This window comes from Harpia harpyja, chromosome 12, assembly GCF_026419915.1.
Source record: "Harpia harpyja isolate bHarHar1 chromosome 12, bHarHar1 primary haplotype, whole genome shotgun sequence".
NCBI lineage: Eukaryota > Metazoa > Chordata > Aves > Accipitriformes > Accipitridae > Harpia > Harpia harpyja.
In genome coordinates, this window is record NC_068951.1 from 7,356,287 (window position 1) to 7,384,151 (window position 27,865).

The window sequence follows — 27,865 nt, forward strand, 5'->3', positions numbered from 1 at the left end:
GCCCCGGCTGCAGGCGGGGGGGGCCCGGAGGGGGGGGGGGGGCAAGGGGCAGAACCCCCAAACTTGCCGCTTTCCCCAAGGCCCCTGCACCCCCTCTCTAATTTTATTGGCGAGTAGGAGGGGGTGCACCCCCCTCCTCTTGAATCCGAGGCGGGGGGGGGCAGAGGAGCAGGGGACCCCCCTCCCTTGCATGTTCATGGCCGGGTCCCCCCGCTTCCAGCCCCCGCAGGGGGGCAGCGGGTGAACCCCGACACCCGGCCCCCCCCCCAAACTTTGCCTTCGGATGCGGGGACTCCGCCGCCGAGCTGCTCCTGCCGCCGATTAATTGCATCTGCCTGGGATTAATTATTTACCCGCCTGCTTTGGGTTGTGGTTTTTTTGTTACGGTTGGTTTTTTTTTCCTGGGGGGAGCGCTTTAATTCAGCTTTTTTTTTTTTTTTTTTTTTTATTTGAAGAACCGCGCTTGGAAATCTTATTTTTATTCTTGTGCATGGGGGGGCTGGCGACCTGCTAGCCCTGCAGCATCATCCTTCATCAGCACATCTTTTTTTTTTTTTTTTCCGGGAGGGGGTTACACGTGCTCTTCTTCGCCCCCCCCCCCCCCCAGCTCCTGAGGAGGAAGAGGAGGAGGAGGAGGAAGAGGAGGGGGACCCGCCCCCGCCGGCTGGGCGCTCCCCTGGTCGCCCTGCAGGCTCTGGGGGGGTGGGGGGTGTGCGGTAGATTTGGGGTGCAGGGTGGGGAGGGGTGGGGGACCAGAGATGGGGTGCTCTGCTCGCTGAGTTGGGGGCCAAAACCGAGCCCCCCTCTAATCTGAGCCGGGTCGTCCCCCCCCCTCCCCAAATTCCGCCGTTGGCTGCTGCTCCCGGCTCGCACGTGGTTGGATTTAGGGGATTTCTGCGGGTTTTTTTGGTGCTTGGTTTGGATTCCTTTTTTTTTTTTTTTTTTTTAAATTTTTTTTGCCACGGGGGTGGCTCGGGGCCCAGCCGGCCCCCCAGCTTTCTGGCTGCCCCCCACCTTGCAATGGCCTCTCCGGAGAAGATGCACCCTGGGCCGGCCACCCTGCTCTGCTGTCTCTGCTCCCTGCTGCTCCCCGGTAAGTGCTGTTGGCACCGGGGGGGGGGGGACACGGAATATATGTATTACGTGTGTGTCTGCAATACGGGGGGGGTGTGTTTGCACCCATCTCCCCTATCCAGCCCCATCTGCCCCCCACCCCCAGGGGGAACCCCTGCCCTTCTGTGCCCGGCTGGGACCCCCCCCTCCAATCTCAGCTGCCACCTTCCCTGGTCCTCTGTGCCCCAACCCCCCCAGCGAAATGGGTAAAGATTAGAGTTTATTCCTGGCTTAATGAAATGACAGCTTGTGCTTTGCGAGCGCTTGCGGCGGGCTGTTTTCCTGGGTAGGGAGCAGGATGGCAGGGGGGGAAATGGGGCGAGGGGGGCTTTGCCCCCCCCCCTTGTCTCCTTAATGCAGAGCTGCTTTAGCAGGAGGATCAGGGGCTTTATCCGCTATTATCCACTCGCTTATCTCCCAGACCCGCACCCAGGCACTTTCCCAGCCTGCGCTGAGTTAACAGGGCAAGCACTGCCGAGGTGGTATGATTTTGGGGGGTGGGGATGGGGGTGCGGGGATGGGGGTGCAGCCCCTGCCATCCCTCTGTTTCTTTCTGATTTCCCCCCCCTCCATAGGTTTTGGGGCAAGGGGTTTGGGGCTGGCGGTGCTGCCCCCCCGCCTGCGGCCTGGGCAGGGGGGCCCCCCGCTGCCTGCGCTCACTTGCCCTGAGTTGCATCCAAATCACTGCTGTGCCATGGCCGAGCTGTGGTGACATCCCGGCCTGCCCCGGTGACAGCCCTGGGGACGCCGGCACCTGCTGCCGGGGGCTTTTTTTGGCGAGCGAGGCCAAAGAGGGGTCACACATCCCGGGGGATACGGGGCTGGTTTCCGTGGATGGTTTCTTCAGATGATTTCTGTGTAAAACCAAGCCCCACGGATGCTCCAGCTAAAGCGGCTTTCCCTGGCAGCCAGCTTGGCCAAGCAGAAAATGGGGGGCTGCTTGCAGTTTGGGGGGAACCACTCAGACCCCTCCTGCCAGCCTGGCTCTGGCTGTGGGCTTGGCGTGTCCTGGGGGCTGTGCTGCCCCGCTCAAACAAGATCCCCCCGGGAACCGGCGGGGGTCTCTGGACCATGCCCACTCCATTTTGCACTGGCAGCCCATGGCCAAGGCACTTCTGGGGCTCAGGAAGGGCTTTTTCGGGGATCTGCAGCCCCCCGAGGCTCTTTGGGGAGCTGCTCACCCACAATGGTGAAATAAGGAGGAGGGGGGGATGTTGGGAGTATTGCGGGGAGCTGGCAGGGGGTTTCCCCCCTTAAAAAACTCTGACCCCAACAGAGGAGCAGGAGCAGAGATGCTTCAGGTTGGCGAGCATCGCAACTTTACGTAGCATCCTTCTGGGTGGCAGATGATGCCCCCCTGTACCCCAAGACTGGGTGCTTCTTGGGGTGCTGCCCAGGCAGGGTTTGCTGGGCAGAGGTCTCCTCTTTGGGACCAGCAGGTCAGGGGGTTTGCAGGCAGGGCTCTGGCAGCCGGCGGGGAAGCACGATCTCCTGCCGCTTCTCAATTTGCCTGGATGAGATTCAACCGTCTGGGTCGGTGGTTCCCCACGGCGGGTGCGCTGCTGAAGGCGGCTGTCGGCTTTGCTAGCAGGTGATGGGAAACATCTCCGTGCAAGCGATCCATCAGGAATCGCCTCTGGTGCAGGGGCTGGATGTGGCCCCCTGCTCTCCATCCCCTCCTGGCCATTTCTAAGCTCCCCCCTGTTGCTGCTGGGACACCAACAGCCCTGTGGGTCAGGCCTCTGGTTTATACCGGGGCAAAATCTGGCCCCTGGGCTGGGGGATGCGATGGGTGGGGGGGGTCCCCGTGGCGGCGATGCCGGCATGAAGTGGGTGAAGGTGGCCTGTGCCGGCTGCAGGGCCGGGTCTCGCCATGCTGCTGCGGGAGGATGCCTGTGCTGGCGGAGAGAGAAGCCTCTGCCAGGAGTTTTTAGGCTCTTTTCAGGATGCGCAGCTGCCCTCGCTGCCGCCTTGGCCTTTCCTGGACAAATAAAGGTCTCGGAGGGAGCTGGAAAAAGAGGCTGAGAGCTCCTAATTCTTCCAGCCTTTCTTACAAATGGCTCGGGCTGGTGGTGGGGGTCAACCAGCGGTGAAGCAGCACGCTGCTCTCCTGCCTGGGGTATTTTATTCTCTTTTCCCTTGTTTTTTATTTAAGAGCAACCTTCGACGCCAGCTTCGCCCCCGCTGCGCTCCCCCGCCGGCACTGGGAGCTGCTCGGCCGCTGGCCCCGGATCAGCTGCTTCCAGAAAGGGTTTTTTTGGCACCTCTGGGGTGGGATGGCCCTGGGGTGGCCCCAGAGCTTGCAGGAGGGATGGACGGACCCCGAGGCGAGGCTGCGGCACGGTGGGGGTGCCAATGGTGTGTGCTCGGTGCGGTCGTGCTGTGAAGCTGTGAGGGACCTGTCGGGATGTGGCACAGGGGAGATTCACCCACCGGTTTGCAAAATAACTTGTGCTGTCCGTGGGGTTGAGCCTGGACTCCTGCGTCTTCTCTCTGCTGCCTGCTGAGCCTCATACCCGCAGCGTGCCTCAGTTTCCCCTCTCCTGGAGGCAGCACTCACCCAGAGGCAGTGATCCAGGGGTGTTGGGGTTATTCAGCATCTGTCCTGGCAAGCAAGGCAGGCTTGGGGTCCTGCGCTGGATCCTACAGCCCCGACGCCTCCATCCTGCTGCCGGTGGGGATGGGGCCATGGCGGTCTCCCGTATCTCCCACCACTTGATCCCACCTTGGGCAAGTCCCAGGCGTGGGGCTGGGGGTGAAGGACGATGCTGTGGCCCATGGCTCCATCCCTGGTGGGGGGCTCCAGCCAGGGCACCCCAACCCTGGTGGAGGGGGGGGGGATACGGACCACCCCCCATCCCCGTTTCGGCTCAGAGCATCTCCAGGCTCCGGGATTTTCAGACCAGCAGGTGGAGATGTACAATAACTCGCTGCCAAACTGGGAACGTACACCCAGCTTTTGCTCATTTAACGCCCAAACCGGGAACGTACACCCGGCATTTGCTCATTTAACAGCCCCCCATCCTGGCCATGCCGATGGGGTCAAGAGCGGCCGAGCATCCTTAGCTCCAGCCAGGTGCAGAGAAGTGGCAATACGACCTTTCCCTGCCTTGGCAGGCAGGTGAGAGGGCAGGATCTGGCCTCTGAGCTGGGTTAAACCTGGCACAAGTTTTACCTTTGGTGCCGCAGAAAAGGGGGTCACCCAAGGGCACCCCAGAGCCGAAAGGCTTTTGGCTCTGGGGTGCCCGTGGGTGACCCCAGGGCCCACTCCATCTCCCCCTAACCCTGCTACCTTAAATCCCAGCAGGATGCTTGTGCTGGGACATGGGGGTGCAACACTGGACACCCTACCAGGAAATTGGCTTTTCTTCTCCCCTTTTTGTCCTCTCGGTGTTGTTGAGGAAAGAGAAAAGGATGAGGGATGCTATCAGTGGCATGATGGAAATCCTTTGAGTGATGATTTTGGTAAGCATCAGTCACAGGGTTTGGCCCTGGGGATTTCAAGATGCGTTAGGTGCCTCGATACCTTCGGCCAGAACTGTCCTTTTATGTGTGCATGTGTCTGTGTGTGCGCGATACTGCATCCCGGGCTCAGCCCGGCTGTATCGCTGGGGGAAACTGAGGCAGGGTACTGCGTGGCAGCAACGCCCTGGCTGGGGATTGCTCAGCAATTTTTAGAAACCTGGCTTTTATTTTATTTATTTATTTATTTATTTTTAAGTGCTACTATTTAATTAACCCCACCATGACTGGCTGCTGAGGTCCCTCCTCACCCAGCTTCTCTGCATCCTAAAAAGAGGAGGAAAGGAAAAACCAACCCAGCTGGGGTTCCCTGCAGAACATCCCTAACATTGCACTGGCACGTCCCAGTTCCATCCCCTCCTGTAGCCCACAAGCTCTAACAGGGAGGTGGGCAGCAGGATGTGTCCTCATCCTGGGAGGTGCAGTGAGATGATGGGTGAGGGAAGGGGTGCTTACATGGTGTAACTGATTTTTTTTTTTTTTTTGGCTCCTTCAATTGCCTGGCCAAAATAGCCCACGATGGGCGTGTGGAGGAATCGGCGAGCTGCCGGTGTGTTCCCCTCCCGCGTGGCGCCTGTTGCTGCCGCCGTATGGGCATCCCATCCATCTGGAAAAGGTCACTCTTGCTAATCTAATCAGAGTCTTTTATTATTAAATACACGGCTCTGCTAACGAGCAGCTCCCCAGGGAGGGAGGGAGGTGGCTGCTCCAGCAGTGGGACATGCTGTGATGGGGCTGGGGACCCCAGACGGTGCCTTTGGGGATAGAGTCCCACTCGGGGAGTTTGTCTGCATGCTATGCCAGATAGAGAAATAGTTCAATGGTGTGAAGTGAGGCAGGTCCTGGTGCTCCTTGCCAAGGGGAGAGGAGGTTGGAGGTCACCATTTCCCTGAAAATTGGGAGAAACAGGGTCCTCCAGCCACATTTGATGGTGGCCCAGCGATGCCCGCCCCGGGGGAGGCACCAGCTGGGCTGGGGGATTTATGGACTGTCACCTCTCCCCCAAATGCCCCTGGGTTTGGGGGATGTGGCTCTCCTGGGGACCAGTCCCTTCATTTTTCCAAAGCTGTTGCCTGACCTGTTGCTGCTCCCCGCTGGGCACACATCCTTCGCTGCCAGCTGGGTGCTGAGCCCCTCGCTCGCTCGTCTGGCCTCCTGGGAGGATACCGTAATCAAGGCAATTCGCAATCTTCTGATGAAGCCGTCGACTCCTGCTGGCGAGCATTTTCCCATCACTTGGACAATATTTGCCATCCTTGATTTTTCAATAGCTCTGCTAAAAGCCCAAGCGGATGCTGCTGGGGTGGCTTTGCCCCTGCTCTCAGGTGCTGTCACCTCCCGTCTCCTGCAAGGGTTAATGGGGCAGGTTTTGCCCTGATTAAACGGGCTCAGTGAGGCTGGGCTCTTCCCCAGGACTAGCAAAAGTTGAGAATTAATTGATTTTTAATTTATTTTTCTTTAAGGAAAAGCTACGTTTTCCCTCTTGAAGATAAATAAGGTTGAAAATGCAATACCCGCCACTGCCGGCTAGGTGTGGTTGCTGGATGCACTCCTCCCCAGGTACCAGCTAAATTAAAAAAGGAAGGGGATGTATTCGAGCTGCGTGTGTTTGATGCTGTGCCTGCTTTGCTGGGTGGCAAAGTGCTGAACTGGTGAAGTCCCTGGCCCAGTGCCTGTCCCCAGCTCTGCTGCTGGGGCTGGTGGGATGTGGTTTGGGGCTGATGCCGGACCGCAGCCCCGGTTGCTGGGGTCTGGGGCTGGATTTATCTGTGGCTCCTCGTGCTCTGGAATCGAATCCCACTCCGGCTCCAAACGCAGCCTAACACACGTCACCGGGGGGAAAATTAATCGGTGTCTAATCAGTCTGAAACGTGTCACTTGGCACAGCCTGGGGGGCATATTTGGTGTTCAGTTTTGGAGGGTGCTGGGAGGATGTTCGTGCTCCTGGCTATAGTGGGAGGGGACAGAGAGGGGACAGGGGGGGATCCAAGCAGGACATGTGGCTTTGGGGGGGGGGTGTGTGTGTCACAGCATCACCTCTGCCCCAACACCGTGATGCTGGGGGCTCCTCCCTCGGGAGCTGCTGTCCCTGTCCTTGCTTCCCCAGGCCACCCTTCAGGGCTCTCCCTTGCTGCCTGTCGTCCCACTTCTGGCTCCAGGAGGGGGTTATTTGGGGAAACCATCTGTGCTCACCTGCTACTGGGGGGGCTGTTCCCAGCTCCCGGCATGGGAGGAACCTAGCATGGGGGGGAACCAGCCCAGGACCCACCAGAGCATGTGCTGGGGGCTCAAGCGCTGCTGGCTTTATCCCGGGGCTGGTCCCCTCACCCCTTTCAGAGCCCCTGGGCATCCCTGTGGACATTCATGGTCAGGCACTTCCTCATCCTTTTTTCCCCCCCCTTTTAATTCATTTCTTCATTTTTCTTCTTCCTCTGTAAAGGCCCTCTCCTCCTGTCCCCCGGCCTGTCCCTTGCCGTGATTTGTGGAAATTGCTCTAAAGTAGCTGCCGCGTAAAAGCCTTGCCTGCTCCAGGAATTTATGGCAGGCTGCGCCTCTGCACGGCACATCCCATTTAGGCCATATTTATTTATTCCTTTAGGTTCCTTGCTTTTTTTTCCCCTCCCTTTTAATAATTTCCTGGGGGAAATGCAGAGCTCAGCACCGCAGCCTGGCGTGGCGCTGGGATGGTTCCCTTTTGCTTAGTGCTGCTGGCCCTGAAATACAGGTTGTGTGCTGGCCTGGGGCTGAGTCCCACCAGCATTTCTTATTTTATTCCTTCTGCTGATGAAGCTGGGCTGGATCTTTTGAAGGGAGAAGTCTCAAGAATCTAAAAGAAAGGAGAATATAGCAGTACCCACCAGGCATAAGCACAACCCTGTATTAGACACTAGAGAATCCACTCCTAAGCCAATGCTGCTGCTCACAGAAAGACTTGATTCACTTTTCCTGGCCAGCACCCACTCAGTTCCTACTCTGGGCTGATTTTGGGAAGCCTGAACCAGTTTAACCTCCTGGGTTGAATGTTGCGGTCCTTGGTACCACGGGGGTTCCCAGCCCTGTCGCCCCATCGCCGCTGCAGCCATGGGCAGAGCTGGGAGCCGGGAGCATCCCTATGTCCCTCCCTTCCCTGTGTCCGCAGCCGGGGTGTCTCACCGCCATGTGCCAGGGGAAGGTAATTTTACATTTGTAACAATTATTCACTTAATTGAGTTCCAATTAGCTGGGACTGGAGATGGAGGCTGTCGGCGCGTTGGAGGGAAGGGAGAGCTTGTTGTCTTTTATGTTGCCGAAAACAATTTTCAAGGCTCTGGCTGCTGGGAAACATTTTGGAGGTTTCCACGAGGGGCTCGCTTGTATTTTCTAATTTCGACTTGTGTTTTATTACTGGGTGGTTTTTTCCCTGGGTGTGTGGAAGCGTGGAGTGGAGCGGAGCTTGTGTCGGGGCTGACTGAGTGGAGGTGTGGATGCCTCCGTTTCCCCTTTTTGTTGTTTTTTTAGGGCGTTTGGAGGTGCTGACCCCACTTGGGTGGGTGTGTAACGTGGCAGGGATCAGTGCTGCAGGGAGGGAAAGGGATGGGTGCGATGCCCGTCCTCAGGTCGGGTGGGGAGATGGGGCACGAGCCTGGCTCTTCCCTGGGAGCCGGGGCCACCTCTAGCAGGAGCAGCCAGCTGTTGGGACATCCAGATGTGGGAGCTCCAGGTGTGGGACATCCCTGGGAGCTCTAGATGTGGGACATCCCTGGTATTTGGGGCCATTGCTGCCCATGTTTCCCCTTTGTGCTTGGCCCTGCTGGCTGTGGGGGCAAAACCTGGACCACCAGGTTTTGGGGCTCTGAAGCCTCGGCTGGGGATCTGTGGATGCTCGGGGGAGCGGGGTGGCTTTATGCTGGCTTGAAACGAAACAGTAGTTGGACAACTGTGCTGGTGGCCTGGTGGGAAATAGCCAGGCTGGGCTTCATCCTCGGGGGCTGCAGGGTTTTGCTGTGGTTCCCCGGCTCTCGGCGTTTCGGGCAGATCCGTCACCCCATTGTCTCATCTGGGTGCTGACCCACGTGGGGAAACTGAGGCAGCAGCATGTCCTGCCCTCATCTCCCTGATTCAGGGATAGGATCATCACCTCGTCACCCTGATATTGGGCTGGATCCAGGGAGAATGGGAGTACTAGCAGTCCCGGCGGTGCCGGCAGCCCTGTGGCCAGGGGAAGAAGCATCCCCTGCTTGTGTTTGCAGAGAACCGGAGATGATAGCTGTGCCCTGGGCTGCTGTGATTTGCAGGGTCCCAGGGCCTGTGTCCGGGGTTTTGGACCACTGATGGAATCCTGCTGGCCTTTTCTTCCCGCGGTGAGGGATCCCAGCGACTGGTGACCACCGAAACCCCTCCAAAGGAGTCCCGAGCTGGGTTTGAAGCCAGCGTGAAGCCCTCTGCTAGGGACGATAATACAGCTCCCTGCCACCCCCCGCCATCCCACCCCACAGCCCTTCCCATGTATTTAGTGAGGGTTTTATCGTCGTGTCAGCTCAAGTCATTGCCTTACGGACAACTTTCCCTGCTTGCTCTGAGGTGGGACCACCATGGAAGGCCAGCTGCGATGGGCTGGCATGGGCTATGGCCACAGCGCGTGGCAGTGGCCGGGCAGGAGCCGGGGCTGGTGTCTCACATCGCTGGTATTTTGGGATCTCCCTTGGAGCTGCGTTTGGTCCGTTGATATGCCAAGCCCCCAGTGCCGCCTGTTAAAATCATGAGAGGTTTTAACCCGCCTGGCATGACCTCAAACATCTCCTCCCTCTTCTCCAGTGCTTTTCCTATATGCTCTTCCCCTGCTAAGTGGGGATATACGTGCTGGGAGCCCCCCGCCACATCCCACGGGATAAGCCAGGATAAAGATCCCCCCTGGAGCGTTGCTAAAGCGATCCCTATGGCAGACGGCTGGGGCTAAGCTGGAGCTCAGTGCTGGCTATCGGTGCTAGATAAGGGGAAGAGGAGGAGGAGGCTCTTCGGCCTCGGGACGATGGGTGGAAGCAGGAACGGGGCTGATGAGGCTGCAGTGGGGGCAGGATGGGGGGGCCGAGCTGCATTCCCCCTGTGCCCCGTTTGCTGCGGATGTGGGGCAAGAAGGGAAGGCGAACGAGCCGGTGTCCCCCGTCAGCCATAGCTACGTCCAGTCTGTCCGTCAGCCTCTTCTCCCATGTGTCCGTCAGTCTGTCTGACCCCAGCATCCCCAAGCAGGGGGCATGGAGCAGGAGGGTGGCCGGCGGTGACCAAAACCCTGCGGTGGAGCCCTCACCGAGGGGGGACAGGGAGGGCTTTTTGGTGCTGCAGACCCCCAGAAGCATCAAGACCCCTTGGCCTGGGGAGAGGGGGGGTGTCTTCTTGATTTTTAAGGCATGGCTGGAGGGTGCTGCTGCTGTCCCCACGTGCCCTCGTGGCGGGGGGGAGCAGATCAGCCCATCTGGCCAGGCGGCTGCGGCCGGTGTGGGGCACATCTGGCTGGGCAGATGTGGGGGCTCGGCAAGGGGGTCGCTGGCAGTTGTGTTTCCATCTCCCTCTCTTTCCCCCTCTCGCTGCTGTGGGTCACAGGTCACGCGGGCTGCCGTGGGGTGGGAAGGAGGGGACGCACAGGAGTCCTGTCGCATCCCGCTGTGGGGCTGGGGTGGCTCCTCAGCCCTGGGGGGTCCAGGCAGCCCCGGGGCCAGTCGGAGCCTGGGCAGGCACAAAGATCTGCTTTTTTTGCTTGCGGTGCTGAGCTGCGAGGGTGGAAGGACCATATGGTCCCCTCTGCGCCAGCCTAATAAACCCGGGAATGCAGGTCAGGCGCTGCAAATCCCGTTAACCACAGCGGACTGCAGAGCGACCAGGGCTTAACCCTTCTGTCCCCCCAAACCCAGCCAGAGGTGGGGGCATGAGAGCCACCTTCCCTCCCAGGGGCTGCTAGAAATCAGGGCAGGGGCTGGAAACAGTGGCGTGGGGGCTGGAGTCTCCCGAGCTATTCTGCTTGTCTGTCCATCCTTCCATCCACCCTTTCTCCTTCCATCCATCTTCCATCTCCTGAGCTGTTGTGCTGTCTGTCCTTCCTTCCGTCCTTCCTTCCATCCTTCCTTCCGTCTCTTAAGCCATTGTGCTGTCCATCCATCCTTCCATCCATCGCCTGTTCTCCCTCTTCCGAGAGCTATTCTTTTGCTGTCTAGCCATTTCTGATCTGCCTATCTCCATCCATCCATCCATCTAGGCACCCTCCATTCTCTCTGCTGGTTCATCTATCCTTATCCACCCTTTCTTCTTTGCTGCCGAGCCAGCAGCCACACATCCATACAGCCATGCATCTCCTTCCCCCTTCTCCTTCCCTCCCCACCCTCTGTCCCTCCGTGGCGCAGAGGCTCGAGCTGGGCTGGGCTGTGATCCACTCTCCTGGCACCCACCCCAGGCTGGATGCGGCTGGGTTAGACCCTCTCCCGGCAGGATTAGTTTATGACCAAGGAACGGAGGCGCCGGTCCCGTCCCCCTCCTGGCGACAGATTATAGCATCATTTAAATGCATTTTGTCTGTGGAAGGAAATAGCTTCTCCGGGTGCCGGCAATCTGCCTGCGCTGAACTAATCGTGACCGTCGCATTAATCTCCATCCCAGCTCATCCCCGCTCCTTTCCCCCATCCGGCATGGCTGGGGTGCAGGTCTGTGCGTGGGCTCGGTGCCAGGGCCACCCCAGGTATCCCCACCGCAGCAGGCCTTGGCCACGCCGAGCTGCCGATTGCCGTGGTGGCTTATCTGAGTCGAGCAGGGTCCCCAGCACACGTCTCCTCTGCCCGGCTGCAGAGAGGAGAGGGGCTTTCCTTGCCCCCCCCCGGCATACAACCCTTATTTGCCATCAGAGAATCCCCATGGCAAAGAGGAAGGAGCCGGTTGCTGGGGGTCTCTGCCGCGAGCTGGGACTGGGTGCCAAACTGCAGACAAAAACCCAGCTGCTTTTGGCCTCCCGGTGCGGTGGGTGGCAGCGGGTGCCCCTCGCCGGCAGGCAGCTGGGTGCGGGCTGGGTGCTCGCCGGGGTGGCACAGAGGCTCTCCTGTCCCCCCACCCAAGGGACAGGGGGTGACACCAGGCGTTTTGCACCATCCCAAGGGTGGGTTTTGCTCGGGGCTGAGCCGGGCATTGAGTCGGGTGGGTTTTGGGTGGGTTTTCTTTGTGAAATGACCTGATCTTTCCCCAAACCTGAGAGATTTTTAAGGGATAGGACCTGATGCTATTTCAACGAGTCAGTTAAACATAGCCTCTTTCCCTGGCTGCCTATGCCTCCTTCGGTCCTGCTGGTACCTCACACAAGTGGTCAGGCTCATGTCACTCCAGCTGGTGGATCCTTTTCTGCAAATAATCTCATGCCTTGGAAAAAAATCCCCTTTTCTAACTGCTGGGGATGGCAGGAGCAGCCGTGGCAGTGTCAACTGGGATGCAGGGAGGATGTAAACCTTCACGTTTTGTGGCAGAAAGCAACCTCCATGAGCTGGAGGAGCAGAAGGCCCCTCGCTGGTGGTTATTTCTGAGCAGAGTGGCACCCGTGGGTGCTTTCTGGGGCTCAGCACGTCTCCTGCAGCTCCTGGCTCTCCAGGAGCTGGGAAAACAGAGCAGGCGAGCGGGACAGGCTCCGCAGCCGGTGGCGAGCAGGGTTAGCGTGGCAGGAGCCGGAGCTGTGCCCACGGCGGTGCCGGCATGGTGGTCTCGCTGGTGATGCCAGCAGCGTGTCCCCAGCATCCGCCCGGCCCCGGGGAATTCTCTGCCTGGCTCTCAGACAAGTTTTCTCCCAGGCTGCATAGCTGCAGATGCTGCCCGTCCCCGTATCGAGTGCTAATCCTTTTATGAGCCCTCTAAGCTGCTTAACTGCCCTGTGCACCACAGCAGAGAGTTCCCCGGGTGGGCTGCGGGGTCCCCTTCAGTCCTGGGGGGTCCAGCCAAGGCCATGCTCCCAGCTGGGGAAAGCCTTGGGTTCCTGGCACGCTCTGAAGCCCCCACCGGGGAGGGGGCTGAGCCATTCCCGGCAGCCGAGCCGCCACATCCGCACCTTTCGTCGCCGTCTGACACGGGTAATTTGGGCTCTCCTGCTTGGGAGTCGCTTGGGAGCCGTTGCAATCAGCGCCGGGAACGTGGGGTGCGGGGGGCTGGCAGAGAGCCGAGGGGAGCGGGGGGGGACCCAGGCCTCCTGGGAATCGCTGGCAGCCGCTGGCGGATGCAAAGACCTTGAGATGTCTTCCAGGCTCCCGCAGCTGCCGACAGAACGCGTGCCATCGGTGCGGCTCCACACCGACTGCCTTTCGCAGCATCTGCTTTAGCAGAAAGATTGTCATGGGGTTTCTCTCTGCTTGCCCGCCGCCGCAGTGGGGTAGCCGGCCGGCTCCGTCCAAGGGGCTCGGGCAGCTCCAGCCCCTGGGAATGCGTGGCCAGCAGGCACTGCACGCTGCCTGTGCCGTGGCTGCCTGTGCCGTGGCTGCCTGTGCCGTGGCTGCCTGTGCCGTGGCTGCCTGTGCCGTGGCTGCCTGCTCTGCCTTTATGATGTTTATTCCTTTTTTTTAAAGCAAAATGGTCAAAATGAAGGACAAAAGGGATTTCCTAAGGGCTGTCAGACCTGGGCACTGCTGGGGTTTGCACAAAGTGGCACCAACATCATCTCCATCACTTTTCCACCAGGTCATGTCCATGCCTGGAAAAATTGGGGTTGGGCCAGCTTTGGTGCACAGGGACAGCACCGTGTGGGTGGCACTCCTGGGTGGGTGACAGGTGACAGACCAGCTGTGACACCGCCCTTACGGGCAGCCCATGGGGACGGAGCGGGTCTGGGGTGAAGAAGCTGATGTAGTCACCTTCCTCGTGTGATCTGGGAGCTAAAAGCAGGAGGAAAGCCTTGATCATAGATACTTGATGGGATCTGCCAGCCAAAAATTAGCCTGGACCTGCCTAATTTTTGGTAAGGAGTCTCTGGAGAAACTCAGCATCCTTTTCTCTGTGCATTTGGAAGCAGGGGTGTAGCCAGTTGTGCCCTATTTCTATAAGTGGGTCTGTGCTGTTTCGGCCAGTGCCCTGGCAAGCGTGCCGGGGTGGGTGACCAGCACTTTGGGGTCCCCAGGGGCAATACCGAGGTTGGATGCGGCTTCAACACACCCTGGCCCAGTCTTGGGCAGCCCCCGAGCACCCCTCCTCGCTAGACACCCCATCCCGTGCTGAGGGTGGGTTTGGTGAGGCTGGAGCCACCCACCGGGAAGCACAACGATGGCTAAGGTCCCAGGGAGGTCTTCTGCGTTTTTAGTTTGCAGGAGAGAAACCCAGCTAGACTCCTGCTGCCCTTGCGAGGGGTCTGGGGTCTGAAGCAGCAGCTCCTCCTTGCCGTGGGGCTGGACCGCTCCCACCTGGGTTTGCTCTCCCGGCTTTGGGGCTCAGGAGATGCTCTGGAGGGGGATGCCCCATGCTAACCTGCACTCTCCATCCCCTTCGCAGCCCACGCCAAGGGGCCAGCACCCAGCCCCGAGCCCGCTGAGACCCCCGGTGCCATCACGCTGCCCGTGAGCTACCGCCTGTCCAACACCCGCTTGGCCTTCTTCCTCAAGGAGGTGGGAGCCAGCCCGGTGGGCAACGGCAGTGCCCCGCTGCAACGCGCCGAGCCCTTCGTCGTCTTCCAGACCAAGGAGCTGCCCGTCCTCAACGTCACCCTGGGGCCCTTCAGCACGGGGCTGGTGCTGCCCAAGGAGCAGCTGCAGCCCTCCAGCACCCTGGAGGTCCCGGACCGCCTCACCGTCAACTGGAAGGTGCGCGCCTTCATCATCCAGCCCCGGCTGGTGGCCAATCAGCCCGTGGTCCAAGTGCTCTTCTACGTAGCCGGCCGGGATTGGGATGACTTCGACGTCACCGACCGGCTGCCCTGCGTGCGGCTCCACGCTTTCCGCGACGCCCGCGAGATCAAGAGTTCGTGTCGTCTGCGGGGCAGCCTGGCCATGTGCCTGGTGCAGGCAGAGCTGCCCCACGCCTGGTTTGGCCCCCCGGCCGTGCCGCTGGGCAGACGGAAGAGCCCCGAGAGCCTGGAGGTGCCGGGCGAGAGCCAGCAAGCCGAGCTGTACTACACCCTCCATGCCCCCGACGGGGCCGGCCAGTGCCTTGGGGAGATGGCCCCCCGCCGTGGGGCTGGGGGGGCCAGGACCGAGGGTCCCACGCAGCACCCGCTGCTGCGCATCGGCAGCGTCAGCCTCCTGCAGCCCCCCCCCGGGCAGCCCATGCAGGAGCATCGGCTGGACGGCAACGTCTTCATCCGCCTGCCCGACAAGCCCCTCAAGCCAGGCGAGGTGCTGAGCATCCTCCTCTACCTGATGTCCAACTCCACGGTGGAGCACTTCACGCTCAGGTAAGGTCCTGGGGCCGCCCCCACCCCAGGAGCAGCCGTCTTTCGAGGGGGTGGTTGTTTCGGCTGGGCTGTGCGAGGGGAAGAGAGGATGGGGAGGGTGTGTTGTGTTTCTGGGACCTGCTGGAGGCTGGACCGGGTCTGGCAGGGCTTCGGCGAGGTGAGGGAGGCTGTAGGAGCAGCTGATGTGGTTTTGCAACGTTCTGGGACTTTGCAGTGGGAGCTTCTTGGAGGGAAGGGAAAGGTTGTCCACCCAGGGTTTCCACCTCTGCATCACCACTATGGTCTGCTGCCTTTGCCCTCCCAGTTGCACTGGGATGAGGGCCCCGCCAGCAGATGTGGGTTTGTTCAGAGCCATTTTGGGGACAAGGTGTGGTATGGCCACGGGGCTGCTGCGGAGTGAGCTGGGGCTCCTTGTGTCTACCCGCATCCTGCTCTTGTGCCCACCTCCTAGTGCGGAGCACCCCAGTATGGGGAGGTCCATGGGGAGACCCCCCCTTGCTGCATGTCCCTGAGGATGGGGGGGATGAGCCCCGGTCACATCTCTTCAAAGGGCATTTACAAGTGTCCCTGTGGCCACTGGGCCAGCAGTGAGCCCCTGGCATGGGGGACATGGCACTCCAGGCTCTCCTGTCCTTTGTCCCGGGGATGCCCAGCCCCACAGGGGTGTTACTGTCCTGGGGAGCAGCACTGGGGTGGGGGGACCAAACTCCTGCTGGAGGGGTGATGGGGGGGACAAAATCCTATGAAAAAGAAGGGCTGGGGTGGGCTCAGCCCCACGGCGGTTGCTGCCAACCTGGATGATGTTTCCGACAGCCAGGAGGGACTGGGGGAAAAAACCCACCCCCTGCGCCTATGGCAGGGTGCCCGGGGGGGTCCAGGGGTGCCCGGGACTGAGGGTCTGGCCCTGACTGTTGCTCTTTGCAGGGTGAAGGCCAAGAAAGGCGTCAACCTGCTCAGCACCAAGTCGAGGAGTGGGCAGTGGTTGGTGAGCTCGGAGCTGCTGACGGGCGGCAAGCACTCCACTGCCACCGTCGATGTGGCCAGGGCGGATGGTGCCGGGCCCAGGTAAGGGACCCCCCTGTCCCTCCCCCAGCTCCGGGGGAGTTGGGGAAATTGCTGGGGTTTGGCCCGAAGCAGCTCTGCCTTCGTCCCCACTCTGGGTGCCTGGTTGGCTACGGTGCCATGTGGGTGCTGGCAGGGGAAACTGAGGCACGGCAGTGCACAGCTCGGACCGTGGGACTTGGAGGCACTGAAGGGGGATAAGCAATTTTGGGGTCAAACTCTCAGTCCAGCTGAGGTCGGGGTAGGTCCTGCACCGATGTGGGAAGGGCTTAATTTTCTGTGTGGTTTTTAACCTCGGCCAGCACAGTGTAGCTGGCTAAAGGGCAGGTGAAGGCGGGTTTTGTGGCCCAAGGTGGGCAGGTTTGTGGTCAGGCAGGCAGCTGCCAAAGGGCTGTGTGAGGTGGAGCGTTCAGGTGGGATCTGCTCCATGGTCAACACAGGCGACCAAGCTGGGGCTCAAGCAATGCGCTCATAAGTCATGGGTACCATTTAGCAGCTGCATCCCTGGCTCTGAGCTGGGATCGCCTGGCCATGTCAGATGCTGGTGGGCATGTGGTGGATTTTGGGGCTGAATTGCGAAGCCGGGGGGGATCCCCCAGTTTGGGGTGGAAGTATTTTAATTTTTTAAGAAGTTTTAATACCCTGAGAGGCAGTAGCTCTTTGCTGACTATCCTGGTGTCTCCTCCGGGAAGGAAGAGGAGCAGTCCCCATGCAAGGTCCCATCTGGACTCTAAGGTGATGGATGAGTGTCGGATGGGGAGTATGAACTAAGGCAGCACCTGAGACAGGCAGAGCCAGTTCTGCTTGACACAAGGATGATGTTCATCCCTGGGGCTCTGGGAAAGGCTCGGGTCTGTTCAGGAGAGTCCAGGGGAGAGAAATGAGGATGATCTGAAGGGGCGAGGACCCACAAAGCCGAGTTGAAAACCCAGAAGCTGCTCAGCCTGGAGAAGAGGAGACACGGGACTGGCCTGTGAGCGCACAGAGGCTGCGAGGGTGAGGGGCAGCTTTGCTCCTTGCATCCATGTGAGCAGGACATGGTGAGCAAGGGCAGGGGATGGGCTCGGGGTCAAAACCACCAACAGGAAAGACTCTGAAGTGCTGGAAAACAATTGTTCCCAGGCTGTGATATCTCCATCACTGTGTCTTTGGGAAAAGGGAGACAAGTATGTCCAGGAGGTGGGTTAAAGCGAGTTGATGTGCTTGAGCCGTTCCTGCCCCCTGCGTTAGAAAACTCCCCATATCTCTGCCCTTACCCCATAACTGAGAGACGCTGGGGACGAGCTCTTGCAGAAAGAAGATCCTCAGCTCTGACTACTTCAAACGTGAGCTCAAAAGCTGTCTGCACAGAAACCCCTCCAAAGGGCTTACCCAGAGGGTGGATTTTCCTTTACCCCACACCATTGCTTTCAGATACAAAATGCAACAGCGGCATCCAAGCCCACAGCCCTGTGGCTGACATTGGAGCGTCCCTGTGGCTGACATTGGAGTGTTCCGGGGGCCATGAGCCCCCCCCATCCTCTGCATGGCCACCCCAGCACCCCTGCACGTGGCTGCCAGACCTGCCGGCAGCGAGATCCTCTCCGCTCCCCCTTCCCCCTCTGCCCGTCTGCCGCCGCCGCTTCAAATCAGCCTGGAAAGGTTAGAGACGGAGGATGAATTTAAAGTGATTACAATCACCTTTTAGACAAACAACTCCATCAAATATTAACGGAATGGAAAGTATGAATGACTCAAAGCCGTGTTGCCCTCCGGGCTGTGCAGCCGGAGGAGTTTGCCTCGCCGGGGCTCTGGGGGCTTTTGGCAGCGCTGGCTGTGCGGGGAGGGGGCGAGGGCCCTGAGCTTTGGGGTGATAATGGCCAATTTTGGATGTTTTGCACCCCCAGCAGCTGCATCCTAAGTTATTCCCCCAATGTGAGCAGCCCAGCTCTTGTCTCTGCTGTGGCTGAGAGTAGATGATGCTCGGGGAGGGCAGATGATGGTGGCTGTCCCCTGGCAGGGCTCCTGGGATGCCCAGGGGCACCCCATGGTGAGAAGTCCCAGCGCCGAAGCCGCAGCTCTGGTTTGCCTTTGAACCTGGCTCTTCCTGGCTGTATTTAATATGTCCGTGTCGGAAGAGGCAGTGAGCAGCCCAATTCCCTTCTTCAGACCAGGTAGCCTTTGGCAGTTCCCCTTGCACCCCCATAGCTGCCTTGGGGGCACAAAGTCCCAGCAGGACCCCACCAGCCCTTGCGTGGCAGCTCCACTGCAAAGCCCATCGTCCCTGCCACGGGACAAGGGAGCAGGGCTTGCCATGGCCTGGACCAGCCCCGGCTTCTTGCTCTCCTATTTCTCTGCTCCCTTTCACTCATTAGGTATTTATCAGAGAGAAACCTGACTGTATCCTGCATCCCTAGATCGATGGGACCTTCTCAATAGCTGCTACACTGCGAGATGAGAGCGCAGCCGGTCCTGGCTTCCCTTTCCGCAGGGATTTCACCTTTCCTCGCCCCCCTCCCTCCTCCTGCTCTGGGGGGGCTTTTGCTGGCTCAGCGGTTCGTGGAGGCTCTGGGGTGTCCCCTGGGGATGCTCTGTTTTTGGGGAGTGTTGGAGAAGTTTGACTTGGGCGGGGGGGGGTTGAATCCTGAGTCCCCCAAGGGATTTGCAGGTTGGACACAGAGATGGGAGGGCAGGATTGCGTCTGGGGAGGTTTGCTCATAGGGATGGGGTGTAAGAGTGATTTATGCTGCTGCCGTCAGACTGTGTCCAAGCTGTGACACAGAGGACAAGGGACACCAGCTGCTGAGTCCCCTCATCCCCTTAGACTGGCACTGTGTGCCTGGTTTGGCAGCATGCAGACTTTCCATCCCGTCCTGCCTCGGGGATGCCCCAGAGTTTGCTCCCTGTTAGCTTCGGGTCCTACTGTCCTCAGCAGCGGCATTAACTGCGTGGGGTTTTGATGAGCTGATGGTCTTGGGGCCGTTATCCCCTGCTGGTCCTGCCTACCTCCCCCATCCCCTGCCCGTCCACCCCATGCATCCCCAAGCCTGCCTGTGCAGGCTGGGGGACAGCCCTACCCCGAGTCCCAGCTCCCTGTTGTCCCATCTGTTGTCTGTGTTGAACTTTTCTCCCATGCCTCAGTTTCCCCATGTGATCCCCTTGGAAGGGGCTGTAAAGTCAAGAGCTTGGGCTAGGCTTTTGTATAGGGACTTACTTGTCGTCCCCGAGCACACTGCCCTCCTGAGTGTAGGACACTTGGGGTTTGACCTGCGGGAGATGAGCGTGGAGGTGGGAGCAGCCCAGGGTGGTAAGTCCAGCCACACTGCTGGGAAGACAGACCCAGGGAGACGAGGGCAGCACCTGCAGCCACCCACCGTCCCCTGGGGCCGTGGCCACGCACTCACACCGTGATAATATATCACCCAGCAGCCTTGGGAGAGTGCCTGCTTGAGCCGCTGAGGTTTTTCTCCTGCTGGAGAGAGACAGTGAAATGCATTTCTCTCTCCCGCTGGGAAGATTCCCATAGGAATCTGCAGGCTCCCATTGGAGCAGTCCCTGGCAGACGGGAAAGATCAGGGCCGCTGTGTTTGGTAGCAAGCATCGTGGTGATACCCACAGCATGGTGCCTGTGGCAGGCATGGGTACACCGAGAAGAGACCCACTGGGGGATGCTCTGCATCGCTAGAGGGGACTGTCCGATGCTGATCCCAGGGTGTCTGTGGGACCCGGGGCACCCAGCTCACTCTGTCCCCCTCCTGTCCCCTTGCCCAGGGATGGGGACTCCTCATCTGAGATCATGCAACTGGATTTCGAGATGGAGAACTTCACCAGCCAGTCGGTGACACGCCGCATCATGTGGCACATCGACTACCGGGGCCGCAACCCCCCGCCTGACCTGGAGAAGGTGGTGACGGAGCTGACAGTCATCCAGAGGGACATCAGGGCCATCGTGCCCCTGGCCATGGTGAGCGGGTTCCTGCCCTCTGCTTAGCTTATCTGCTTTGATGTGGAGGATGGGTTGGGTCCCCCTGAGGGATCTCCCACCAGCTCATCTGCCCCATAGCACCTATACATCCATACATTCCCCCTCTCTCCCCTGCCCCAAGTCCTTCGAGGACTGGAGCAGGAGAGGGGCCAGCCGGGATCTGACCCCGGGGGGACAGGCTGTCCTCTAACATGATGGTCCCCTTTGCACCCCGTCCCCAGGACACCGAAATCATCAACACGGCCATCCTGACGGGGCGGACAGTGGCCATTCCCGTGAAGGTCATCGCCATTGAGCTGAGCGGCACCATCGTGGACGTCTCGGCTATGGTCGAATGCAAGTCCAACAACGAAGACATCATCAAGGTGGGTGTGGGGAGGGGGCTCTTGTGACCCTAGCAAGGGGATGTGCTTCTCCCAGGGGTGCTGACCCCAATAGTGGCACGGGCTGGAGCTCGACAAGCTGGGGAGAGTGGCTGAGCTGATGTGCCACAAAAGCCCACCTCATCCCAAGGATCAACCCCTCAGTGGCTTCAGTCCACATGTGTCTCTCCCTGGGATCTGTTGGGAGAAGAACAAGATGCTTTGTCACTGTCCCTGGAGAGGCCATGGGATGCTCCGGTGCTGCGCAGTCTGGCACCAGGCAGCAGCAATAACTATGGGTTATCACGGCACTTAGTGCTGATAAGGTGAAATATTGTCGCCTCGCAATGTAAGCTGCACATTTCTATCAGCGGCTTCACTTGTGCCTCCAGGGGACATTTATCTGCTGTTTGGATCAGATGCCAGGCTGAGCTCAGGCTGGGGCCGGGTGCTGGCCCCAACCAGGAGTGGGGTGACGAGCCGGGCAGTTGGGGACAATGGAGGGAAAAGGGGGGCTGAGGGAGAGGAGCAAGATGGGCTGCACGGGAGAGATGCTGATCAGGTGAATACAAAAGGCTCGCTGTTGCAGCAGCAGCGCTTGCCCCCGCATCCGCCCAAGCCACCGAGACAGCAAGTCGGTCCTCAAATCCAGCCATGACTTTTCCATCACCAGACCCATTCATCCATATACATTTTTCTATCACTGTATGCATCGATCTATCCACCTGCCTGTATTATTCTACCACCGTTTCCACCCATCCACCCACCCCTAGACATCGTTACCTTCTCCCAAACACCTCCCACACCTCTCCCAGCACGCACCCAGCCAGCCCACCCTCTCCATGTCCCCGCTGTGTTGGGCAGAGGCAGGGAGCCATGCTGGGGGTCTGGGCTCTCCCATGTCCCCCACGCTAGGGGACATAGCCCCTTCTCCCCTTCTTCACCAGAAGCCACCAGCTGCTCTCCTAGCTGAGCCAGGGGTGACGGGCAGAGCCCCGGCCCCACTGGGACTTGCTCTCTCCGGTGGTCCGTGGGCGCGCGGGTGGGTGACAGCTGGTGTCACAAACTGTTTACCCAAGTTCTTGACTAAAACTCCGATCTGTGCGATTTACAGCACTGGGTCTAATTTATGGAGACCGGTCCTCTGCAGTGTGATAAAACACTGGAGCAATAATACACTTCAGGATGGACTCCAAGACACTTAAACTGTTTAATGTGCTGCCTTTCTACTCATAAATCTATTTACACACTGTCCCCAGACCTGGGGGGGAGCAGACACATGCACACGAGCCGGGATGAATAATACATGGAGCAGCCCTCCGGCCCCAGCTCACCTCCTGCTCGCATCCCGCTCTCCGCTCGGAGCCCCGTGCAATTTCTTGCTGAGTTATTTTGTGTTTGAGCCAGAGCTTCGTTTCCGAGGGAGCTCTCAGTTACCTGCTGAGATTGGGGAGTGTGATTACGGTGTCAGGGCTATAAACCTGTTACATAAATCAAAGTTTACAAAGTGGGATGTGCTATCTGTTACTGTAAATAATTTAGCATGAAGGAGGGCTGGGGAGCTGCTTCTCCCCATGCTGCCTCTGGCTTGGTGGTTGTTGCTCTCTTGTGTAACACAGAGGGAACGTGTCCTGGACCTGGTGTAGACCTGGCTGTGAAGGTGCCAGGGCCACCTGTGAAGGATGGTGGGAGAGCATGGGTGGGAGTTGTCATCCTCATCCCCTTCTGTGGTGACACAGGGTGACTGCCCATGCTCTGTCCAGAGAGGAGGACCTCATCATTCAAGGTAGCATAGAAATAATCCCCTTGCCTGCCTGCATGGTGGCCTTGGGGCTGCATACGTGTTGAGGGACATGCGGAGAGCGGAAGGGCCACCTCTGCTGCCAGCGACGCTCAGTGGGAGATGTTCAACCTCACCTGCTATGTGAACCTTCCTTAGGAGCCCACCATCCACATCCACTTGAGGACCCACCAGGAGCAAGTCAGCTCAATGGGACTGAGCCTCAGGGACCCTGGTCACCACCAGGACCCCTGGCTGGCCTACATGGCATGCCACCAGCCGTCATGGCTTTTCCCACTCTCGAGGACCTCGCAGAAGATGTGTCCCCTTGATCCCATGCTTGAGGCCATACCAAGTGGGGAGCTCTGGGCTACAGAAGCAGAGCTAGCGGTGCCTTGGCTCGGAGCCCAGGCAGACCTCAGCCTCTCATTTCCCGATCCCTTGCTGCAAATCCGGGAAGTTTCTCTGAACAAGCATGCACTTCATTTAAAAGCTAATCCGCAGTCACTCCATCATTAGGACAGGCCTGATGTGCTGGGATTTTTTGTTGTTGTAGTTTCAGCCCCCCCAGTTGCAAAGCAAGTGGTCCCCAGAAGAAGATGCTGGGGGGATTTATTAGCTAAGGTAATGCAAGCAGCAGCCCATCATATTTATTGTGATAAATGACACAATATCCAGAGCACTCCTTTGCTGGAGGATTCGCCCTGGAGCTCATCTTTATTCAGACACCACCCCGCCAGAGATGAGATTGTCTCTTCAGACGTGCTGAGCTGGTATCTCTGATAGGAAGACAAGGAACAAGCCCTCCTGCATTGCACTTCCCTCCTGTGCCCGGGGAGCAGGGACTTCCCGAGGAGCCCAGGTCCCAGGCTCTGCCTCCTCCACCAGCCCAGGAGGACCACAGACACCTTGCAGCAGGCTTCTGCAGCCAAAACATGGAGCTCTTGTAGAAGTCAGGCCCTGCTTGTGGGCTAGAAAATGCAAAGTTCCTGCAGCTGGATGCCACAGGTACCCAAAGATAAGGTGGCGAGAGAGACAGTGATGCTGTCACCTCTGCTGTCACCTACCTTTCAGCATGGACTCAACCCCTTATCAGCCATCAGAGAATATATGTGGGAGAGCAGCTTGTTGGAAATAAGCCCTTCTGTGCTGTTGACATGCTTGGCGCATCTGAGAGCGACTGCTGCTGGCTGAGCAAACGGGTTTTATTTTTCCCCAGCAGCAAACAACTCGGATGCAATTCCTGATGGTGTGGGGAGTGAAAGGGAGTCAGGGTTGGGCCATGGGGCCACTGCAGATGAGAGGTTGGAGTCCCCTTGGCCTGGTTGTCTTCTGCCACCCATGCTGGGAAGGAGCTGTTGACTCTGGTGGCCTAAGCCGAAACACAGGCGATGCTGCAGTGGCATCTTCTTAGCTCCTTAATTGGCTTGGATCGGTCAGTAATAAGTGGCCCCCACAGGGTATATTTGTTTTACAGCAAATTTAACTAATGCATTTGCATAAATGGGAATTAAAAGAGAAAGAGAGAGAGCGAGAAGATGAACATGAGGATTGAGATGGACTCCAGGAAGCTCTTTCTGGGGTTAGCAGGAGGGGCAGGGACAAGGTACTGGTGCGTATCCGCACATGGGCATGTGGCTGGTCCATGCTCGCTGCCTGTGCCCCGTGGGTGTGGGTGGAGGAGATTTTGGGGCAAATGTCCATGATGAGCAACTTGCAACCTCTGTGATGCCTCTAGCTCAAGCATGGAAAAAGGGTACAATCCAGTGCGGAAGCCAAAGAGAAACTGAGGGACTAAATGAAGGTGCCTGGTGGAGGTGGGAGTGGGTGAGGGCTGGCAAGAGGACCTGGGTTGGGGGGAAATTCGCATTATGGACATGGTGTGTGCAGGTCCATGCCTCTGAGCAGGGCTCTCGGGGAGGAGAGAGCATCCCCGCTCCTGGAGCCACCTTTAACTGGGTACCTGCCGGGTGAAATTCTGCTCCTCCAACCCTTCCCTTCCTCCAGGCAGCCTCCTGCCAGGGTCTCTGCCGTGTCTGTGGGACTGTTGCAACCCCCATCCTCCGTTCTCCTCCAGGTCTCCAGCAGCTGTGACTACGTCTTCGTCAGTGGGAAGGAGTCACGGGGCTCCATGAGCGCTCGGGTCATCTTTACCTATGAGCACCTCTCCGCCCCACTGGAGATGACAGTGTGGGTGCCCAAACTGCCACTGCACATCGAGCTCTCGGATGCCCGGTTGAGCCAAGTGAAGGGCTGGAGAGTGCCCATCCTGCCGGACAGGAGGTGGGTGCTGCGGAGCCACCGTGCTTGGGGTCTGTCCAGCCTGGAGAAGGCAAGGTGAAGGTGGTGGTAGTGGTCTAATTGCCTCGTTTAGCTACTTAATGAGGGGGTTTTAAAGATGGAGCCAGAGTCATCTCAGGGATCCTCAGTGAAAAGGAGAGAGATCATGGACACAGGAGGAAAATTTCACAATGAGGTTGGTCAAATGCTGGAGCTGGTGGGGAACATCCATCCTTGGCAATGGTCAAAACTTCCCTGGATGAGGCCAGGAGCAGCCAAGCTCCAAAGTTAGCCCTGCTTTGAGGTCTAGAGACCTCCAGGTGTCCATCCCAGCCTGAGATATCTTGTCCTCTCAGCTGGTTAGGGAGCAGAGACGCTGGTGACCCTGTTACCACATGCTGCTGAAGCCCTCAGAGATCTCATGGGCAACAGGCATCTTTAGGCCAGAAGCCACCATTTTTTTTGGTGACCTTGCATATCTCCATTGCCTGGCCACCCCCTTCCTTTTCCATGGGGGCTGAAGAGCCGTGGCAGCGGGGAGCTTAGTAGCACTGCCCACCTACTGCCCCATCCCGCAGGTCGGTGCGGGACAGCGAGCACGAGGAGGATGAAGAGGAGAGGAAGCAGAGCCGGGGCTGTGCCCTGCAGTACCAGCACGCCACGCTGCAGGTCTTCACCCAGTTCCACACCACGGCGGCGGAGGGCACGGGGCAGGTGGTCACCATGCTGGGGCCTGACTGGCTGGTGGAGGTCACCGACTTGGTCAGCGACTTCATGCGCGTGGACGACCCACGGGTGGCCCACATGGTGGACAGCTTCACGCTGGCCGGGAGGGAGCCGGGCACCACGCTCTTCAAGGTACCCCCCCGGCTGCCTTTCCTCACCTCTGCCAGCTTGGCTGGGGGTGGCAGGCGGTGACAGGCACCCTCGTCCCCTGCAGGTCGTGTCCCCGCTCGTGGAGGCGGTGCTGGGTGAGACGCTGGTGACGGTGGCGGAGGAGAAGGTCAGCATCACGGACCTGAAGGCCCAGGTGGTCTCCAGCCTCTCGCTGTCCCTCCACCCCAGCCCCGGCAATAGCCACACAATCATTGCCCGGACGTCCGTGCAGCAGACCCTCAGCTTCTTCAAGCAGGTGAGGCCGGGGGGGGTGCATTCGGGCTTGGGGGGCCCGGTGGGGAACTTGGGGTGGGGTGAGGGCTCCATCTGCAAGCCCCTGCTCCCAAATCCTGCCCACAGTCATGCCAAGGCCCTCAGAGCACCCACTGTCCTCCAGACACCCTGGTGACCCCAAAGCACCCCAGAAACCTTCACACAAACCTATGAATGAACACTGCCCAGCCTGGGGACAGGACACAACCGTGGGGACAAAGGGGTCTGGAGGAAATCCTATACGGTTCCCAGCCCAGCTCTGGGAGCCACATCTGGCACCTCTGGGGCTGGGGTTTGAGGTGAGCCTGGGCAAGCATGGGGAACATTGAGGGAAGAACAGGCAAAAGGGAAAAACTAGGTGATGGTTGGAAGGAACAAGATGGACGATGGAGGGATAAAGGGTGAATTGGATGGAGAGAGGGATGCAAAGGAGGAGGGATGGATGGAGGGATGGACAAATGGGTGCAGGTGGGACTGGCATCGTGCTGGGCAACCGGTGCCTGTGTTGGTCCCGCAGGAAGCGCTCCTGAGCCTATGGATTTCCTACAGCGACGGCACCACGGCCCCCCTCTCCCTCTACGACCCCAAGGACTACAACCTGGTGGTGAGCAGCCTGGATGAGAAGGTGGTCTCGGTGACCCAGGACCGGGCGTTCCCCTTGGTGGTGGCAGAGAGCGAGGGTGCGGGGGAGCTGCTGCGGGCTGAGCTGGTCATCTGCGAGAGCTGCCAGAAGACCAAGCGCAAGAGCGTGCTCTTCACAGCCTTGGCCAGTGTGCGGGTCCACTTTGGGTCTGAGGAGGACCCAACCTATGACTACGACCATGTGCCCAGCAAGCCAGGGCTGGCGGAGACGGGGGCGAGCACCACCCTGCGGGCAGAGGTGGAGAGGAAAGCGGAGCCGAGCGAGGACAGTAGGATGTCCAGCGCGTCTCACCCCACCGAGGACTTCCCCACCATTCCCACCGGCTTTGTCCAGGTGACCAGGGGGCTTACGGACCTGGAGATAGGCATGTACGCCCTCCTGGGTGTCTTCTGCCTGGCCATCTTGGTCTTCCTCATCAACTGCATTGTCTTTGTGCTGAAATACCGGCACAAGCGCATCCCTCCTGAAGGCCAGACTAACATGGACCATTCCCACCACTGGGTCTTCTTGGGCAACGGGCAGCCCTTGCGGGCTCACAATGACCTCTCCCCCCAGCCTGAGAGCCCTGGGAACCCCCTGGAAAATGTCCAGACCTGCTGCCATGGGGACCACCACAGCAGCGGGAGCTCGCAGACCAGCGTGCAGAGCCAGGTCCACGGTCGCGGGGATGGTTCCTCAGGTGGCTCCACGCGGGACCAGAGTGAGGACCCGCTCAACTCACCCACCTCCAAACGGAAGCGGGTGAAGTTCACCACCTTTGCCACGCTGCCCTCCGATGAGCTGGCCTACAACTCCATCCCCATCGCCGATGAGGAGGACTTGGAGTGGGTCTGCCAGGACATGGGGCTGCAAGACCCCGAAGAGCTTCACAACTACATCCGCAGAATCAAAGAGATAGCTTAACGCAGGGGCAGAGGGGATGGGGCGGGAGGGAGGGGGCTGCCACGCCGTGCCATGCCATGCCACGCCGTGCCGTGCCACGCCACGCCATGCCACGCCACACCACGCTGGCTGCTTCCCCGGGCCTGGAGACCCAAATTTGGCTCTCTTGCGCGTTCCCTCTTCCGCACATCTCACGTCCTCACCCTGTTGGAAGGCACCCCCGGGGGCCTTTTTCTTTTCTTGCCCTTTACCATCTGGTTTTCCCAGGGGAGGCATCAGCACACACGTGGCCCCCTAACCCACTGGCGCAGGGCGAGGGGTCAGCAAGGGAGGCGAGCTGAGGGGCAGAGATGGATGGCGTCAAAACCTTGGTGTGTGCGTGCATCTCCAACGGCGAACAGGGCAGGATGATGCTGCGGGTCCTGCTGTGCAGCGGGGGAAAGAGGGGAGATGTCCCGTCCCCCCAGGAGCCCAGCAGGGAGGTGGTGGGTGGGGGCTTCCTAAAGGCAATCCCCCTGCCTTTGCTGTACGTGGTTGCACAATTTTGGAGGTGAGTGCTGGTTCAGGGATTTGCTGCCCCATGGCTGTTGGGGGGCACCCCCACCCGGAGCCCACTGCCCTACGCTGTGGGTGATGCTGGGTGAGGCAGGAGGGGAGGGTGGCTACCGCTGTCCCCATCGCCTGCTGCGTCCCAGCCCCAAACACCGGGCTCGCCCCGCTCCCTTCGGCGTGGGCC

At 59.4% G+C, this 27,865-nt stretch overlaps 2 protein-coding genes across 2 annotated transcripts in view; one reads left to right on the forward strand and one right to left on the reverse strand.

The window, feature by feature from the left end:
* The window catches only part of LOC128149263 (C-C motif chemokine 3-like), a 169,938-nt gene that overhangs the window by 29,785 nt on the left and 112,288 nt on the right, over positions 1–27,865 (reverse strand). The gene's annotated exons all lie outside the window — the stretch shown is intronic.
* Positions 965–27,791, forward strand: TMEM132E (transmembrane protein 132E). Its single transcript, XM_052804248.1, has 9 exons — positions 965–1,093; positions 14,110–15,007; positions 15,932–16,072; positions 19,820–20,012; positions 20,255–20,398; positions 24,253–24,458; positions 25,034–25,313; positions 25,396–25,587; positions 26,122–27,791. The coding sequence occupies exons 1-9, from the start codon at positions 1,021–1,023 to the stop codon at positions 27,148–27,150; spliced, it is 3,156 nt and encodes a 1,051-aa protein (XP_052660208.1). The 5' UTR covers positions 965–1,020; the 3' UTR covers positions 27,151–27,791.